At 39.1% G+C, this 20,275-nt stretch overlaps 1 protein-coding gene across 3 annotated transcripts in view; it reads left to right on the forward strand.

Annotated features, from left to right (window-relative positions):
* The window catches only part of MSH3 (mutS homolog 3), a 182,650-nt gene that overhangs the window by 110,796 nt on the left and 51,579 nt on the right, over positions 1–20,275 (forward strand). For all 3 annotated transcript variants that reach the window (XM_070793979.1, XM_070793980.1, XM_070793981.1), the window contains exons 18-19: positions 857–964; positions 9,442–9,553. In XM_070793979.1, the coding sequence (XP_070650080.1) occupies positions 857–964; positions 9,442–9,553 (220 nt within the window). The remainder of the gene's footprint in view (positions 1–856; positions 965–9,441; positions 9,554–20,275) is intronic.

Below are 20,275 nucleotides of genomic sequence, written 5' to 3' on the forward strand. Positions count from 1 at the left end.
TGCATTCAGTAGAATACTCATCTCTTTTGGAGAGGAGCATCTTTAGAAGGTTATAAGGAACTCCTGTGATAAGAGATAATGAAAGTATCTAAGCAAAAAAAGGAAAGGAAAACCCCTACATGTAGCGTATGTTTTTTCTAGAATAAGTCTTTCATTGCAAGTCTTTTAAACTTTTAGATCACCAGCTACCTAATTAGCCAAAGATTTAAAGTGACCTTTTTAAAAACAAGTCTAATATTTAATTTCTATATGAACTATTAATAAGAAAACTGAAGATCACTAAAAAAAGGTACCTTTCTTCTTGCTTACCTTCAAAAAATTTATTGTAGTGTCAACTCTATCATTAAATGTTAGATAAATAAATCAGGTGGACCTGATGAGCTCTACCATTGAGACACTTCCAATAAATTTTAGGAGAAGATATTGAAACTGTTATCCTAGTTTGGACAGTGCTATGAAGGATATGTGCAAAGGGAAGCTGGATCCATTTGGGTAGTTCGTGATGTCATTTAAGTTAAATGAAAATAATCTCTACATTAGTGTTAATTAGGTCTGACTTCAGGGTCATGGTCAGATGAAATGTGCAATATGGTATTAATAGTAGACATCTTTGTAAAGAAACTATTTTAAAATATATATATATATTTTTTTTTCTTTTTCCAAATAAAGTCTCAATAATCAAGTTATTAAACAGAAAATAGTTCAATGTAATTTCCACCTTTCTTAACTGCTAGCTGTGTGCCTGGTTATTTGTTTATGCTCATCATAGCTACCAAACTGATTACTAATTGTACAGTTTTTATAGATCTAAGAAATCAATTTGCTCACCTTTTTGTTGTTGTTGTTGATTCTGTAGGAATTTCAATGAACATTATCACACCTTGTGTAAAGCAGTCCATCACCTAGCAACGATTGACTGCATTTTGTCCCTGGCCAAGGTCGCTAAGCAAAGAGATTACTGCAGGTAATGTGTTTTGTTTTGTTTTACCTCAGCCCTTTTCAGTGCTTTAGAACAGATAGAATTTTTCAATTAAGTTTAGTGTTCCTTGGTGGCTCAGCTGGTAAAGAATCTGCCTGCAATGTGGGATACCTGGGTTTGATCTCTGGGTTGGGTAGATCCCCTGGAGAAGGGAATGGTATCCACTCCAGTATTCTGACCTGGACAATTCCATGGACTGTATAGTCTGTGGGGTTGCAGAGAGTCAGACCTGACTGAGTGACTTTCACTTTCATTATAAAGTATTAAAATTACTCAAATATGTTGAACTCTTGGTAAAGCTGAATGTCATACGCATATAGCTTGATTTAAAATTAAGAAATTCCTTTCTTGCTCTACCATTGAGTATAATGAAAGCAGATGATGACTATAACTAGAGGGAAATGTTACATATTTCAATTTTTAGGTTTATGTGGGTGACATTTTTTATAGAGGAGCAATCCTTTTCATTTGTTAGCGTTCACTTGAACACTTATGATATGTTTAACTTTGTAATTATAAAAGTCTTATTTAAACATTATCTAAATCAGATATGGGGGAGACTTAAGGTATGATTCATTTTAAGGCAAATTCCACTCAGTTGCTCTCAAATTGCTCTTCCTTAAGACTAAATCTTAAGCTAAAGCTTTGGCTCAGTGCTCTGCCTTCCAGGCCCACTGGGGCACAGGGGTCCTGCTTTCCAGACCTGAGGGGGTAGTAGTCCTGTTCCCATAGCTTTGCTGGGCAAGGGTTGGGCCCCTAGGGCTCCAGGCTGCCCAGTCCCCGCAGTGGTTTGTTCCGTGGCCAAGCTCTGCTTCTGAGGTGTTCTGTGCCTGGGCTCATTCCAGCAACTCCCCTAGGCTGCAATTCTGCATTGGGGGCTTTCTGTGAAGCCCTTTCGGGGACTCTCTGGGGTCTCTTATATAAGAGTACTAGCAGTGTTCTTGCCTGGAGAATCCCAGGGACAGGGGAGCCTGGTGGGCTTCCATCTATGGGGTCACACGGAGTTGGACAAGACTGAAGTGACTTAGCAGCAGCAGCAGCCTATTCCTGAGGGCTCTGCCCTTAAGACCTAATCACCTCCCAGGGTCATAGGTTTGATCACCAGCCTGGTTATTTTAACCACTAACCTTAAACTAAGTTTCATAACCTCTGTGCTCCTCAGTTTCTTCATATTCTTCACAAAATAATACCTACCCCTTAGAAATGTTGTACAAATTAAATGAGATAAAGACTTTATGAAATTTCTAAGGAGAACCAGGCAGATGATAAATACTTAATAAACAGCGATAGTTACTCATTGATGTTTATTCAAAAATCAGAAAGGATTAAGTATTGTAAAATTTTTTTGCCTTTAATAAAAACATCTGAGCTTATGTGTTGTTAGTATCTTTCATACCTATTATTATTTATTTTTTAAAAATCACTTTTTGTTTTCTATCAGTTCACAGTCTTTTCTGTCTTTTTGAATGTGGTAAGATAATTATCTCAAAGTCTGTGTCTGATGACTCACTCATATGTCTGTAGTCCTTGCGGGTCTCTTTCTATTGACTGTTGTTTCTGTTCATTTTCATGCATGCATCTCTTTGAATGCCTGCTTATTTTGATTATCTTCTGCGCATTATATTTGCAAAATCATTTGTAGAAATAATTTGATGTATATTTCTCCGAAAGGGTCACATCTCAACACACTAATGTTGTTCTGGCATCACTTAGTCCACATCAGAGCTTGAGAAGGTTCAGAAATTCAAAGGATTAAAGATTCAAAAGTTCAAAGATTCAAAGCCTACAGTTCTCACTTCAGATCCAGTCTTCTGCCTGGTGTGCAGTCTTTTGGTGTCTCAATCTAGATTAAAGCTGTTCATCGTGCTCAGCATCCCCTCAGAAAGCAGCAGAAATCAGCAAACACCCTCCCTGGCCCTCTATCCTCTGTCCTACCCCAGCTCCAATTCCTTGTTGTCTTGTTAGTTGTCAGGTGGCTTCAAGTAGTATACTTCAAGTAAAGTACAGGTTTTCTATACTTTATCCAGCCTTTTATTTGTCCTCAGTAGGATTGTTCTAAACCACGTCTTCTGTCAGTAAAACAGTTTCAGGAAATGTCACATGCTAAAATACTTTCCAAATTGACTACTATATATTTTATAGTAAGAAAATTTCACCTGAAAAATTTTAAATGAAAATTGTGCCATCATCTTTAAGTAATACAATCAGTCTCTCTCTTTTTTATTTTTTTGGCAGCCATAAAATTGAGTGTAAATAGCCATGAAATAGGAAGTTTTTTTCTAAAATGCATTTAAAACTAGTATCTAAATAATCTGAAGTTTATGCTCTTTTCCCTTAGATTTCCAGCTTGTTTAAAGATTTTTAGGCATTTGAGTTATTGCAGTTAGTTCAAATTGATCGTTGGCTTCATAATTACAGTCGTCTTTCTAAATGTTATTAGGACATTTTATTCACTATATTCTAAATCGTTATACGGAAGTTCTTATTCTAGGTCTTTCTATCCAATTTGTATTCTGGACATTGTACATTTTTACTAATATAGGCTGTTGTTCTGTTTCTCTGGCTCATTTAAAGGAGAATGATGCAGTTTTAAAAATATAAAATAGGTGAATTTGTTTAAGTTTAGTGTTTCGTTCTTTTCAGGCAGCATCCAGATTTTCTCAGTTCTTTCTCTTCAGTGCCACTAAATGCTATCAACATTTCATATCTTTCTGCTATCACTGTCCCATCCTAATAAATCTTCTCAGGTCTCTGAATAATCATTCGCTTCATACTGTACCAGGAAGTGTTTTCTCATTATGTAGTTTTGAAAGCAACAGAGTAAGTCATTGTAGATTTTAGAGCAGAACAAACCACTCAGATTTTTGTTTTAAAGTGAAAACCTTTCTGGGAAGTCAGATCAGTGTCATGAATATGATATGTTGATTTCACTTGGCAGAGCACTTAGAATTTTAAAACTGATATAACTTATAGTTGGTATCATCTTTTTTTCTTTACGGTATATTTGTAACCTATATAGATAAAAATTCTGTTTTAAAATTATACTCTAAAATTTAAAAAGTGTCATTTTCTTGTAACTTTAAATGTCCCTTTTCAAAAGGTGATTTCAAATTGTTTACTTGGAAGATACTTTAGTAACTTTCTTTTAGAGATGTGAGTGTATACTCTCGGGGTTTTGTTAGTCGGATATATTTAAGAAGAATTCAAGCATTCAGGAAAGTATTATTTCTTGGTGTTATGAGTACGTTCAGAAATGTGCTTATATGTGAAAGGTCTGAGTCTAAAAACTCGAGATCACTGATAGGATATTAAGATGAAAAAGAAAAGGGGTCAAGAAATTGATGAAGAGACATCAACCTGATGAAGCAGTGAGTGCATATTTAGACAATGAGATCACACTGTTAAAATTAGAAAGTTTGATAATACCGAATTTACTAATAGGTAAGGGTATGTTTTGGCCTTGGAGTGCAAAATGAAGCAGGGCAAAGACTAATAGAATTTTGCCAAGAAAACACACTGGACATAGCAGACACCCTCTTCCAACAACACAAGACTCTACACCTGAACATCACCAGATGGTCAGTAGTGAAATCAGATTGGAGAAGCTCTCATACAGTCAGCAAAACAAGACTGAGAGCTGACTGTGGCTCAGATCATGAACGCCTTATTGCAAAGTTCAAACTTAAATTGAAGAAAGCAGGGACCACTCAGGTATGACCTAAATCAGATCCCTTATGATTATACAGTGGAAGTGACAAATAGATTCAAGGGATTGGATCTGATGGAGTGCCTGAAGAACTATGGATGGAGGTTCATGACATTGTACAGGAGGTAGTGATCAAGACCATCTCCAAGAAAAGAAATGCAAAAAGGCAAAATGGTTGTCTGAGGAGGCCTTAGAAATAGCTGAGAAAAGAAGAGAAGCTAAGGGCAAAGGAGAAAAGGAAAGATTTACCCATTTGAATGCAGAGTTCCAAAGAATAGTAAGGAGAAATAAGAAAGCCTTCCTCAGTGATTAGTGTAAAGAAATAGAGGAAAACAATAGAATAGAGGAATAGAGGAAATAGAATAGAGGAAAAGACTAGAGATCTCTTCAAGAAAATTAGAGATACCAAGGGGATATTTCATGCAAAGATGGGCACAGTAAAGGACAGAAATGGTATGGACCTAACAGAAGCAGAAGATATAAAGAAGAGGTGGCAAGAATACACAGAAGAACTATACAAAAAAGATCTTCATGACTCGGATATCACGATGGTATGATCACTCACCTAGAGCCAGACATCCTGGAATGCCAAGTCAAGCAGGCCTTAGAAACATCACTATGAACAAAGCAAGTGGAATTGATGGAATTCCAGTTGAGCTATTTCAAATCCTAGAAGATGATGCTGTGAAAGAGCTGCACTCAATGTGCCAGCAAACTTGGAAAACTCAGCAGAGACCACAGGACTGGAAAAGGTCAGTTTTCATTCCAATCCCAAAGAAAGGCAATGCCAAAGAATGCTCAAACTACCGCACAATTGCACTCATCTCACAGACTAGTAATGCTCAAAATTCTCCAAGCCAGGCTTCAGCAGTACATGAACTGTGAACTTCCAGATGTTCAAGCTGTGTTTAGAAAAGGCAGAGGAACAATCACATTGCCACATTGGATCATCAAAAAAGCAAGAGAGTTCCAGAGAAACATCTACTTCTGCTTTATTGACTATGCCAAAGCCTTTGTGTAGATCACAACAAACTGTAGACAATTCTGAAAGAGATGGGAATACCAGACCACCTGACCTGCTTCTTGAGAAAAATCTGTTTGCAGGTCAAGAAGCAACAGTTAGAACTCGACATGGAACAACAGATTGGTTCCAAATCGGGAAAGGAGTACGTCAAGGCTGTATGTTGTCACCCTGCTTATTTAACTTCTATGCAGAGTACATTATGTAAAATGCCGGGCTGGATGAAGCACAAGCTGGAATCAAGATTGCGGGGAAAAATATCAATAACCTCAGATACGCAGATGACACCACCCTTATGGCAGAAAGCAAAGAAGAGCTAAAGAGCCTCTTGATGAAAGTGAAAGAGTAGAGTGAACAAGTTGGCTTAAAGCTCAACATTCAGAAAACTAAGATCACGGCATCTGGCCCCATCACTTCATGGCAAATAGATGGAGAAACAGTGGAAGCAGTGACAGAATTTATTTTTGGGGGCTCCAAAATCACTGCAGATGGTGACTGCAGCCATGAAATTAAAAGACAGTTGCTCCTTGGAAGAAAAGTTATGACCAACCTAGATAGCATATTAAAAAGCAGAGACATTACTTTGCCAATAAAGGTCTGTCTAGTCAAATGTATGGTTTTTCCAGTAGTCATATATGTGTGAGACACATATAGTCCAACTATATGTGGACTATAGTGAGAGTTGGACTGTAAAGAAAGCTGAGTACTGAAGAACTGATGCTTTTGAACTGTGGTGTTGGAGAAGACTCTTGAGAGTGCCTTGGACTGTAGGGAAATCCAGCCAGTCCATTCTCAAGGAAATCAGTCCTGAATATTCATTGTAAGGACTGATGTTGAAGCCGAAACTCCAATACTGGGGCCACCTGATATGAAGAACTGAGTCATTAGAAAAGACCCTGATGCTGGGAAAAACTGAAGGTAGGAGGAGAAGGGGATGACAGAGGATGAGATGGTTGAATGGCATCACTGAGTTAACGGGCCTGAGTTTTAATTAAAAGCCATTTTAATTTTAACATGCATTTAAAAATATGCATGTCCCATGATTTGGAAATTCCACTTCAAGCATTTCCTCTGGCTTAGAGAAACACTTGAAAATATTTACGTGAATGTGTATATATGGTTGTTCATTGGAGTATTGTTTATAACATTGAAAGTCTAGACAGTCTGAATGTTCAGTAGTGGAGATAGCTAACTTGCTGTTCAGCAGCTTTGAAAGAATGCCTCCAAGGAATAATCCTTCATCTTCAGTATTCCATACCATCAGGGTTTACTGGACGTATTTTCAGCTTTGGAGTTTTTTAAAGGTTTTATAAAGAACAAAGAGAAAATTTACTTTTTTTTTAAAAGGAGAATAAAATGTATTCAGTCTTATATTCACCAGATGGGCCCATTGGACCCTTTTATAAATCTAAAATGCATTTTGAGATCTTTAATAATGTTTATCTTGCTTTTGTCTGGAGTGCCTTACTATCTCATCATGATAGGAATCATTTCATCACTGTTTATCAGTATTTCCCAGCAGGCTGTAAAAATCTAAAATAAGAAGGAAGCGGGAAATACAGAAATGAGATGGAAGTCACTGTCGTATCATTCTTCATTTTTCTCATTGTGTTCGCCAGTCACATCATCTTTCAAGAAGAGATTAAAGTAGACTGGCGATGCCACGGTTGTAGTTTGTTTCTGACTTTAAGTGAATACAGTTGAGAATTCAGAATTTTTCTTTTCCCTCATAATAGCAAAAAGAAAAAAACTGACAGAAGACATTTCATTTCATTATTAGATTATTCTAAAGATGGATGTGAACAGAAGGATAGCAGTGCTCTATATACTAATGATAGTAGTGAAATTTCTTGTATAAAACAAAATCTCAGATTATGAGTGTGCAAATAATATGTCTTAGGTGTGTGTGAATAATATATTTGTGAGGGCAAAGTGAAATGGAGTATTCTTATCCAGTGTGTTATTCCAAAAGATGCATCCATCATGCAGTACTTAGTGACAAGAATTGGAACCAACGTGATTTGCTAAAAACACATATGTGAGTAGTCTTTTATGATATTTGTGCCCTGAAATTTACTTGATACTGTTTGCTTGGGGATAGATGCTGAAGCAGGAGAGTGAAAGAAAATAGATGATATAAAATAAAAGTACTCATTTGACTGATTATTCGAATTGTCTTTATAAATGTAGGTATGAAAATGTTTTGTAATTATGAAGCAAAGAAGATAGCTATCTTCTCTTTATGAAAATTATAAGCTTTAAAAGATTTCAAAAAGTTCTTCAAACATTGCATTTTCGTCGCAAGTGGGAGAAGAACCAGAAATAAGGATAAGCTAGAACCTATTAGAACTGTATTGAACTTTAGAATTAGTGTTTATAAGTGAACATCGTCCGTGTGCCTGCATGACAGCTGATGCACACTTAGATTCATAGTGTGTTGCCCTTTCCAGGTGGATATGCCTGTTATTTAGTCACTAAGTTGTGTCTAACTCTTCTGCAACTGCATGGATTGTAGCTGCCAGGTTCCTCTGTCCGTGGGATTTCCCATGCAAGAGTACTGGAATGGGGTTGCCATTTCCTTGTCCAGGGGATCTTCCTGAGCCAGGGTTTGAACCTGGGTCTCCTGCATTGGCAGGTGGATTCTTTACCACTGAGCCACCAGGGAGGCCCTATATGTGCTTTAAAAACCTGGAAAATATGGAATAAAAATTTGAAATTTGCTGTTTGGATTCTTACTAGTTGTCATGCCTTTTTCCTCTCACTATTATTGTTTTTCTCAATTCTACATCGTACTTATAAAACGACTTAGAAAGATTTAAAGACATAAAATGACAGAGTCCATTGGACCCACATGGTAAATGGTGAAGTCTACCTTTTATAGGTATCAAGGCATATTAAGGGGGGGAAAGTAGTTGTGGAATGATGAATTACAGTATGATTCTTGGTTTTTGTTGTTGTTGTTTGTTTATTTTTAAAGAAGAAATCAGAAAGCAATACAATGAGTTTATGGAAACTTAAATGCATAGAAGAACGTTGGGAAAGGTAGACACCAAACTGGAAAAGGTAGACGCCAAACTGCTCCCAGTGGTAACCTCTGGGGAGGAAACTGAGAGAAGGCTGGTGCTCAGAGAGCTTGGATAAACTGATGAAGCTATCAGTAAAAGCAGAAATAGAAAACCTTAAAAAAAAACAAGGCAGATAAACATTTTTTATATCAAAAAAACTAAAAGATATTAAAGACCATAGAAAGATGTTTTAATTAAACAGAATGTGAAAATTTTAGGTCATTCTGTCCCCAAGTCCAACATACAATTTATATTAATGTAATAATCTAGAAATAATTTTGCATGATTTTTAAAATTTTGTTTATTGCTAAAAATATTTTAAGTAGCAATAATCAGAACTGTATTTTTTTTTGATGAATATATCTTAGAGAGTAGTAGAAAAAGAAAAAAAGGATCTTATAAGGGAGATCTTAGTTACAGAGCCATCATAAGACTCTTCTAAAGTTTGTGCTTCAGAGCACTGTAATTATAGTTGTCTTTCCAATTCTGATTCTACAGTTGAGTTTAAACTTTTATACTCAGCCTTGTCCTGAGCATATGTTCTTAAAGTCCATGTTTAAGGTTTGGTTGTGTGTCTGACAGACTGTCCATAAAAATCTTCATGCTTTTTGAGATTTTTTTAAAAGTCTCTTTCCTTGCTTTGTCAATTGAAATATGTCTCTTCTCGCAGACCAACTCTACAAGAAGAAAGGAAAATCCTAATAAAAAATGGCCGGCACCCTGTGATTGATGTGCTGCTGGGAGAGCAGGACCAGTTTGTTCCCAATAGTACAGATTTGTCAGTAAGTACCACATCATGACAAAAAAAGGATGAAGATGATAACATTGATCTCGAACTTTTAAATACCATACGATGTTTTAAAAAATTTACCCAAGTTTTGCCTTTGGCTTTAAGTCAACTAATCCATGGCTATAGTTTTATACTCAACACCAAATATGGAGTCAGTGCTATTTCCAATTATCCATACAGGGAACAATTTAGCAACTAAAAGATTAGCCTTAATTAGCTGGTAACCCAGAGCAAAAATATTTTATATTTTTAAATGCCCACAGGTGCTAATGGAGAGGAATCACACGATGGTTTTGCAAATTCCTGTTGGTGTATAGTATAGGCTTTGTCTTGTGGTCTGTTTTCAGATGTTTTGTGAAAGGATCACAGATGCTTCAGGTGATTTCAGTGATAAGAATTTTTATCATTAAAAAAAAGAATTTTTGTCATAAGGACTAGGGTTCTCTTATAGAACATTAATGATTTACAGTATTTATTCATCTAACACGTACTTACTGAGTACCTATTTAGCACCAGGTAGTGAAACAGAGTTTTAGGACAGACAGTGGAAAGCAAGACAGGAGTACGCCGGCCTGCAGAGAGCTTGTGGTCTAGCAGGGAAGATAGATTACTCTAACGTGGCTAGGTCAGGCCAGGATTCAGGAGACCAGGGTCATAGAGCATGTAGCAGACTGACGTAACCCAGAGTTAGAGAGAGTGTTTGGGAAGGTTTCCCAGGGACAAGATACTGACTGAAGAGAGAGTGAGTCAGTGCACACCAGGGAAGTGGAGACGAGTATTCCAGGGCAGGAGTCAGGGTGATAGAGTCTGGGGGTGAAGCAGCACTGGTGGGTTCAGGGAACTGAAAGATGTTGCGTAAGGTTGGGGCATAGAATATAAAGAAAAAAGTGTTAGAAATAAGGAAGAGGCCAATTTGTTTAAAGGCGTATTAAGGAGTTTAAAGGTTTTTTTTGTTGTTGTTGTTTTTCCTAAAGAATTGAGAATGCTAAGAAAAGAGTGTTTAAACCTCTTTTAAACAGAAAGCAGAAAAAAGTAAACTTGTGTTTGTGTGTTTGTTACACCGAGTTACATTGTCCATGATAAACCGAGCCATGCACTAATTCAGGTGATAAGGGTAATTTTACTCAGTAGTATTGTTGCATAGGAAAGAGAGTCTAGCTTGAACTGAGTATAGTTTGTGCAGAGATGTTTTTGTTTGTTCAGTCACTAACTCGTGTCCGACTCTTTGCCGCCCCACGGACTGTAGCACACCAGGCTCCTCTGTCCTCCACTATGTCCCAGAGTTTGCTCAAATTCATGTCCATTGAGTCAGTGTTGCCATCTAACCATCTCATCCTCTGCCGCCCTTTCAGAGATGACTAGGTGTCTTAAAGTAAGAATGAGCAAGTAGGGAGGAGGGCTGGGCATGGGCGGGTTCAAGGAAGTGGAAATAGAAAAATTGAGAAAAGGGGTTGGTTAATATGAAACCCTTCTGGGTTTCATAACTGGCAACTGTTGCTGATCCCCTTCCATGGGGACTGAGAAGAACAGTGAGAGTTATCTCCATGGATGTTTGCATTTCAAAGAGAGGCTCCACACACATTTTTAAGTGGTGGAAGACTTACCTCTTAAAGGAGTTAGAGAAAGGATTTATAACCACAAGATTTCTGAAGTAATTGCTCAAAAAGTAGGTAGGTTTGATGTCTATCTTTCACTAGGTTTTGGCTGGAACAAATACAAATTCTTTCCTGGCATTGTGTGCTTTTGTAAGCAGGGACTTTAATGGGGACTGGGATCATCCCAAGATTGTGGCCTTGAGCTGTTAAATAGAAACTATATGCTGGCTTTTGTTCTGGTCTCTTAGTGGGGAGGGAATGAAATCATTTGTGCTGAGAGGGTTGCAGCTGTTATAGGCCAAGGTTGGGACCAAGTGGGCTCAGAGGAGCCTGACTAGCATTTGATCAAGGAGGGAGTCTCTGTCAACACAGTGAAATTATCTGGTGATTAGATGAAAGAATTAACATGGAAGGAGTCACTAAGTGAGGGAGGTTGTATCGGAAAATTAGGTTCATGACTTCCAGATTCCAGAGGCAGTGTGCTGGGTGACAGAAAGATCCTAGGGATGGCCATGGAAGGTGAGCAGAAGTGGAGGAGGTCTTTGCCCAAGGATGGACATGGAAGGTGAGCAGAAGTGGAGGAGGCCTTTGGAGATGAGTAGATTGAGGAACAGCTTTTGAGAAAAAGGCATCCATAGGCGTGTTGAAATTGTCCAAACAACTTAATTTGTAGTGGAATGCGAAGGTGGTCCAGCTGTCAGAGATTCCACAAGATGGAGACTTGATGAGCTGGAGGTACATGTAGATGCCTGTGGTGCAGACAAGTAGAGATGGTAAGGCCCTAAAGAAACAGATATGGGAGAACCTTTGAACCCTGAGATACAAAAAGCTCATCCTTGAAATGAGAGAACCGCAGGGGAGTAACAGCCAGCTTTCAGCTCAAGTCAATGTGTGAAGGAAATGTTAAGCAAGGAGGTTAGAAACATAGAAGTCTTGGGGAATTTTTCAGAGGACAGTGAGAAAATTGAAATGTAGGGAATCAGTTGGAAATTGGGTCACACAAAGGAAACCCAGGAGGGCAAGGCAGTTGGGAATATCACAGAATATTCCATCTTGGGCCGTGAGCAAGGGTGACAAAGATGTGAGCCTGCTAAATTTGATTGACACAAGGGTGGGGCAAGTAAAAGGAAATACTTTGAGTTATATCTAGTTTCATAATACATTTTTGATATTGCTGACAGAAAAAAATGCACAGCATGAGAGCTGTGCATTAAGTTTTATGTGGGGCAGAATGAGGACTGTAGCCCAGGAGGTAGCGTTTCAGATAGCCATGCTCCAGAGACATGGGCGGAAGGCCATTGTTACGTATGATTTTAGGGAAGTGGGGTACGTGCAGCTAAGCACACATTTTGGCAGATGCTTACTGCTAGTCACAAGGAGCAGATGTCACTTTAGTGCTTTTCTAGATATGAGGAGATGCAACAATTGGGCTCAAAATCTTCTCCGGCAAATAAGCTAACTATCCAAAGACCTGGTCTGCCAGTTTTTCCCAAAGCCCAGAGTGCCTGATTCCTGATCTCCACCCTGAACTCCTTTCAGGGTGTGTTGGAGAACAGTGGCTGCAGCGGTTCATGACTTAGTCCTTATAGAGGCAGATGGAAGGTGGCAATTTTTAGCTGGCAGTATCATACAAAAACTTGGAGTAGTACATAACTAGATCTCTGATGTCTGTAAACATGTTTATTCTCCTTAGAGAATTTGTGAGTTGCTTAATTTATCAAACCAAGTTAACAGGCACTCATGTATTTATTGTCTTTCACAGGAAGTCTCTGTGAATGTAAGAATTCCTTTTTCAGTGTCCATACTAGTAAGGTATAGCTTTTCTTGAGAAAATAATACAGCTGTTCCACTTAGTTCCTTGGTTTACTTATAAATCACTTGAAATATCATATCCTATTATTATGTCCCTAAACACCCGTCAACTTGATCTCAAGTATGTTATTCTTGACACTGAATTTTTATTTCCTTTTCATTCCCCTCCTTTCTTTTAAGTAATGTATTACACTATTTAAAACAGCAAAATTTGAGAAACTAAATTAGCCTAATGACAGGGATGTTTTAAAGAAACGTTGAACTCTTGTATTTAAATTTTTACAAAATAAATGGAGCGATTTATTCCAGCAAGCACTTCAGAATATTCCAGAATATTCATTTCTTTTACATATGCTTTTTCTAACTTGAGTAGGAGTTGATATAGAACTGTTGCTATGGCGAAGTACAGTCTTTTTTGCAGGGTATAAATTTCTATATAGGGATAGTGTTGAAGAAGAACTTACTATGTAAAACTCAATTTTAAATATTTTATAAGTGTTAATTATAAAATATACTCTGAAAATAATTTCCTGAAAGTCAAATGGCATTATTGCTTTTGACAGTCATGTAATTTTCAGAAATGGTCTTTTGTACATGTAATTATGAGTGTACTTTTCTGGATCTGTATTATATGAACTCATTATAAAGTGTCTAAACGAGCCAAGTTACTGCCCACTTTTCCTCAACCAGTTTTAAGAATACTCATTTTTTTGGTTACCCAACACTCAACAAAGGTTTGCCATATAGCACTGGGAGCTATAGTCAATATCTTGTAATAACCTATAATGGAAAATAATCTGAAAAATAATATATGTGTATGTGTATAATTGAAGAATACTCATTTTTTCACATTTCACAATCTTGCATTGATTTACAAATTTTTTGCTAGCACTGTTTTATGAATATTTTATTCTTATAGATTTTAATACAACTACTTTGTGTCAATATTGTGCTTGAATTTAGGCTCACAAAGAAGAGATATAATATCTCTAATCTGGTGAGAAATTGATCCAATTAAATTAACACCAATAGACTATTTTTAAAGGCTATGAGGGACCTAATGGACTATCCAGTAGAAAAATTGCAACAGACTTGAACAGGCGAAACAAAGTAAAGGATATCCAAATGGTCAGTAAACAAAATAACATTTTTTTAAACTGCTATATTGAGTTTCCTGGAGGAGTATTAGCAAAGAATCAAGTAGTAAGGAACTGTGGGGTACTTGGGGGACGTTTGGTGGAGATCCCAATGTGAAGGTGGATATAAAAGCCAGGAGAGAGGGCTGAGATGGAGTTAGGGATTTAACAGAGATCATGATGCATGTTCAGGGAGTTTAGATTCTGGGTCTGTCGCTCAGGGAGATTGTATAAACATGTAAAGAAGGCTGAGGAAAAAGCCTTCTCAAGCATTGACATGAAAGGAGTAATTTCATTGAAAGTGGGTTTAAATGAAGAGAACTTTTCAAGTATCTTTTAAATATATCCCTACCTAATGTTTAGCTTTTAGTTATTGTTTCATCTGAACATCAAAAAGATAAAAATACAAAAAAATTTTTTTTAAGGAGCTATTGTATATTTCTTTTTAGCCTTTAAGACCTCGCTCTGCTTCATCTTCTAGGAAACCTTGTTTGACTTCTGCAAGCATAATTGAAAGGAATACACTTTTAAACCCTCTTTTTTTGGTTCCCTTCCCCGACTCCTTACATAATCTGAGTATTTGTAGACTTAGCAGCCACTGGATCTGCCCACCTCCAGTTTATTCTCCACTCTGCAGCCACAGGGCTTTTCCTAACCTGTCATATCACTCCCTCATTTGAATTAATGCTGAAAATTCCAGCCGTGCAGCTCCCAAAGCTACTGCTCCTCTAGGACTTGGCAGATGGTCTTCCCTCAGCCTAGAATGTCATCTTCCCCCGCACCGTCCACACGCACCTCCCACACACCCACGTCGCACCCCGTCCACCCTCCAGCTCCTGCTTGTTCTTTAAGTGTGGTCTTGGTGTCTCATCCTGACTAAGGCTTCCCTCCCGAAGCTGGGATGGGTGCCCCCTGTCATATGCCCGCAACACTCTATATTTCTCCCTAGTTTAGTATTTATCCCACTGAATTGTAATTGCCTTTTTTTGGGTTTGTGGTTGCCAGTGGCTTACAAGCTTAAAGAGAACAGGGGCTTTGCTTCTCCTCTTTAGCTGTAATCATACTGTCAGTCGCAGTTCTCTGGCATATCCAATCAGATTTGTTAAATAAAAAAGGTTTGAAGTTTTGAGCAGTCACCAAGTCTTACTTTAAATTTGTGCTTTTTTTCCTTCACAAAATGTTATTTTTCAAGCTATCATATTAGGAGTTCACAATTCATACAGTAATTATACTGAAGAACTAGAAGGGATATTAGGGATCATTTGGTGTGACTACCTCTTCATACTTGGGAGTAAACCAAGGCTCAGAAAGGTGAATCAACTTGCTGGGGGTTTCTAAAGTCAAATAGTCATGACCTGTTTCCCAAAACATGCATTCTAAGGCAAGCCAGTGCTTTCCAACCCTTTTCACTTCACAGCACAGCAAGAAAAGGATTACAGTGCTGGTACCCTGGAGGAAAAGGTTGCTCAGAGCAAAATGAGGTTGGCCCAAGGGCTCTGACCGCCCCAGCCCCGCCTGCCACTTTGAGGGTCAACATTTTAGAACACCTGTAACCTTTGAGGCAGTCCAAGACGCAGTATGCCAAGACATACTGCTACCAACCAGGGTTCTTGGACTCCTTAATCGAGAGAAATTGTTAAGAGGCCAGGCATGGCTTTATTGGAGCCCCTGCAGCGGCAGTGGAGAGTGATAAAAAGCAGCAGTTTCCCTTGCTTGCTCAAGGGAGCTGAGCTGGTTCCGTATATGGGGTGAGTGTAGGGCTGTGTCCAGGGTCAAGCCAGAGGGGGAGCTTAGGTGGTTTGCCCACCCCTTTGTTGGTGTTGTATGCAGGAGGCATGCAAAGTACACTTGTTTTGCTCCTGGCCTTCAGAAGTGGCAGTTGGATTCTTGGTCTCTTTGTATGTTATTGTCCATAATTTGCCCCAACTGTATGGGCAGTTGGAGAAGGCACTGGCAACCCAATCCAGTACTCTTACCTGGAAAATCCCATGGACGGAGGAGCCTGGTAGGCTGCAGTCCATGGGGTCGCGAAGAGTCGGACACGACTGAGCGACTTCACTTTCACTTTTCACTTTCATGCATTGGAGAAGGAAATGGCAACCCACTCCAGTGTTCTTGCCTGGAGAATCCCAGGGATGGGGGAGCCTGGTGGGCTGCCGTCTGTGGGGTCGCACAGAGTCGGACACGACTGAAGCGACTTAGCAGCAGCAGTATATGTATGCAGTTATTTATGGTCCCTTATAGTTTCTTTGTATTTAACAGAATATAACACTCAAAGAGATATTTGTCCAGATGTAAGCACTATAGCAAAGTATCCCAGATCCCAGACCCCAGCCTGTCTCAGTACTACTTGGGAAACTCCACCATAACCTGCTGTAATCTCAGGAGTTTTCTGCATTTTAAGCCAAATGACTTTGTAATGGATGGATTTTTTTAAACTCTTTATTTTGTATCGGGGTGTAGCTGATTAACAAACAGTGTTCTGATAGTTTTAGGTGGACACAGCAAAGGGATTCAGCCATTCATATACATGTATCAGTTCTCTTCCAAAGTCCCCTCCCATCCAGGCTGCCACATAACATTGAGCAGAGTTCCATGTGCTATACAGTAGATCCTTGTTGTTCATGTAATGGATGGATTTTTGATAGAAATCAAAGGTGGGGGTTTTTGTTTGTGTTTTTTAAAAAATATAAATAATATAAACATTGGGAAGGAAAAAGGGGAAGATATAGTTGGTGCCTTCTAAATTTCTGAGGAGGAGAGTTAGTCAAATGCAAAGCAGGAAGATTCCCAGGAAGTGCTGGAACCCTGTGTATCTGTGTAACCTAAGGGAAACCCACAGCCCAGAGCAGGACAGTCTTATCTGTCCTCCACCATCTCCCAGAGCTTGTTCAAACTCATACCCATTGAGTAGGTAATGCCATCCAGCCATCTCATCCTCTGTCATCCCCTTGTCCTCCCGCCTTCAATCTTTACCAGGATCAGGGTATTTTCCAGTGAGTCAGTTCTTCACATCAGGTAGCCAAAGTATTGGAGTTTCAGCTTCAGCATCAGTCCTTCCAATGAATATTCAGGGTTGATTTCCTTTAGGATTGACTGCAGTCCAAGGGACTCGCAAGAGTCTTCTCCAACACCACTGTATTGTATTAGGTACAAAAATATTAATGAGTGTTATAGCTTCTTCTTGTATTGGTTCCTTTGTCATTATATAATGCCCTTTCTTTGTCTTTTGTTTTTATAGACCTTGTTTCAGAGTCTCTTTCAGTTCAGTTCAGTTCAGTCGCTCAGTCCTATCCAACTCTGCGACCCCATGAATTGCAGCACGCCAGGCCTCCCTGTCCATCACCAACTCCTGGAGTTCACTCAAACTCACGTCCATCAAGTTGGTGATGCCATCCAGCCATCTCATCCTCTGTCGTCCCCTTCTCCTCCTGCTCCCAATCCCTCCCAGCATCAGAGTCTTTTCCAGTGAGTCAACTCTTCACATGAGGTGGCCAAAGTACTGAAGTTTCAGCTTTAGCATCATTACTTCCAAAGAATACCCAGGGCTGATCTCCTTTAGAATGGACTGGTTGGATCTCCTTGCAGTCCAAGGGACTCTCAAGAGTCTTCTCCAACACCACAGTTCAAAAGCGTCAGTTCTTCGGCGCTCAGCTTTCTTCACAGTCCAACTCTCACATCCATACAGGACCATGGGAAAAACCATAGCCTTGACTAGATGGACCTTTGTTGGCAAAGTAATATCTCTGCTTTCCAATATGCTATCTAGGTTGGTCAGAGCTTTTCTGCCAAGGAGTAAGCATCTTTTAATTTCATGGCTGCAGTCACCATCTGCAGTGATTTTGGAGCCCCCAAAAATAAAGTCTGACACTGTTTCCACTGTTTCCCCATCTATTTCCCATGAAGTGATGGGACCAGATGCCATGATCTTCATTTTCTGAATGTTGAGCTTTAAGCCAACTTTTTCACTCTCCACTTTCACTTTCATCAAGAGCTTTTTAGTTCTTCTTCACTTTCTGCCATAAGGGTGGTGTCATCTGCATATCTGAGCTTGTTGATATTTCTCCCAGCAATCTTGATTCCAGCTTGTGCTTCTTCCAGCCCAGCGTTTCTCATGATGTACTCTGCATAGAAGTTAAATAAGCAGGGTGACAATATACAGCCTTGACGTACTCCTTTTCCTATTTGGAACCAGTCTGTTGTTCCATGTCCAGTTCTAACTGTTGCTTCCTGACCTGCATACAAATTTCTCAAGAGGCAGGTCAGGTGGTCTGGTATTCCCATCTCTTTCAGAATTTTCCACAGTTTATTGTGATCCACACAATCAAAGGCTTTGGCATAGTCAATAAAGCAGAAATAGATGTTTTTCTGGAACTCTCTTGCTTTTTCCATGATCCAGCGGATGTTGGTAGTTTGATCTCTGGTTCCTCTGCCTTTCCTAAAACCAGCTTGAACATCTGGAAGTTCACAGTTTCATATTGCTGAAGCCTGGCTTGGAGAATTTTGAGCATTACTTTACTAGCGTGTGAGATGAATGCAATTGTGCGGTAGTTTGAGCATTCTTTGGCATTGCCTCTTTTTGGGATTGGAATGAAAACTGACCTTTTCCAGTCCTGTGGCCACTGCTGAGTTTTCCAAATTTGCTGGCATATTGAGTGCAGCACTTTGACAGCATCATCTTTCAGGGTTTGAAATAGCTCAACTGGAATTCCATCACCTCCACTAGCTTTGTTCGTAGTGATGCTTTCTAAGGCCCACTTGACTTCACATTCCAGGATGTCTGGCTCTAGGTCAGTGATCACACCATCATGATTATCTGGGTTATGAAGATCTTTTTTGTACAGTTCTTCTGTGTATTCTTGCCATCTCTTCTTAATATCTTCTGCTTCTGTTAGGTCCCTACCATTTGTGTCCTTTATTGAGCCCATCTTTGCATGAAATGTTCCCTTGGTATCTCTAATTTTCTTGAAGAGATCTCTAGTCTTTCCCATTCTGTTGTTTTCCTGTATTTCTTTGCATTGATCACTGAGGATGGCTTTCTTATCTCTTCTCGCTATTCTTTGGAACTCTGCATTCAGATGCTTATATCTTTGCTTTTCTCCTTTGCTTTTTTCTTCTCTTCTTTTCACAGCTATTTGTAAGGCCTCCCCAGACAGCCATTTTGCTTTTTTGCATTTCTTTTCCATGGGGATGGTCTTGATCCCTGTCTCCTATACAATGTCACGAACCTCAGTCTATAGTTCATCAGGCACTCTATCAGATCTAGTCCCTTAAATCTTTTTCTCACTTCCACTGTATAATCATAATGGATTTGATTTAGGTCATACCTGAATGGTCTAGTGGTTTTCCCTACTTTCTTTAATGTCAGTCTGAATTTGGCAATAAGGAGCTCATGATCTGAGCCACAGTCAGCTCCCGGTCTTGTTTTTGCTGACTGTATAGAGCTTCTCCATCTTTGGCTGCACAGAATATAATCAGTCTGATTTCGGTGTTGACCATCTGGTGATGTCCATGTGTAGAATCTTCTCTTGTGTTGTTGGAAGAGGGTGTTTGCTATGACCAGTGTGTTCTCTTGGCAAAACTCTATTAGGCTTTGCCCTGCTTCATTCCGTATTCCAAGGCCAAATTTGCCTGTTACTCCAGGTGTTTCTTGACTTCCTACTTTTGCATTCCACTCCTCTATAATGAAAAGGACATCTTTTTTGGGTGTTAGTTCTAAAAGGTCTTGTAGGTCTTCATAGAACCGTTGAACTTCAGCTTCTTCAGCATTACTGGTTGGGGCATAGACTTGGATTACTGTGATATTGAATGGTTTGCCTTGGAAACGAACAGAGATCATTCTGTAGTCTGATATAAATATTGCTACCTCCACTCTCTTGTTTTCATTTGCATGAAATATCTCTTTCTCACCCTCACGTTCAATATGTGTGTCTCTAACTCTGAAGCAAGTATTCTATAGGCAGCAAATAGATGAGTCCTTACTTTAAAAATTTCCTTAGCCACACTATGTGTTTTGGCTGGAGCATTTGGTTCATTTTGATTTAAAGCGATTATTGGTAGGTATATACTTACTACGGCTTCCCAGGTGGCTCAGTGGGTAAAGAATCCACCTGCAATGCAGCAGACACAGAAGACTCAAGTTTGATCCCTGGAGGAGGGTATGACAGCTCA

This window comes from Bos indicus, chromosome 7 (genome assembly GCF_029378745.1).
Source record: "Bos indicus isolate NIAB-ARS_2022 breed Sahiwal x Tharparkar chromosome 7, NIAB-ARS_B.indTharparkar_mat_pri_1.0, whole genome shotgun sequence".
NCBI classification, from domain to species: Eukaryota; Metazoa; Chordata; class Mammalia; order Artiodactyla; family Bovidae; genus Bos; species Bos indicus.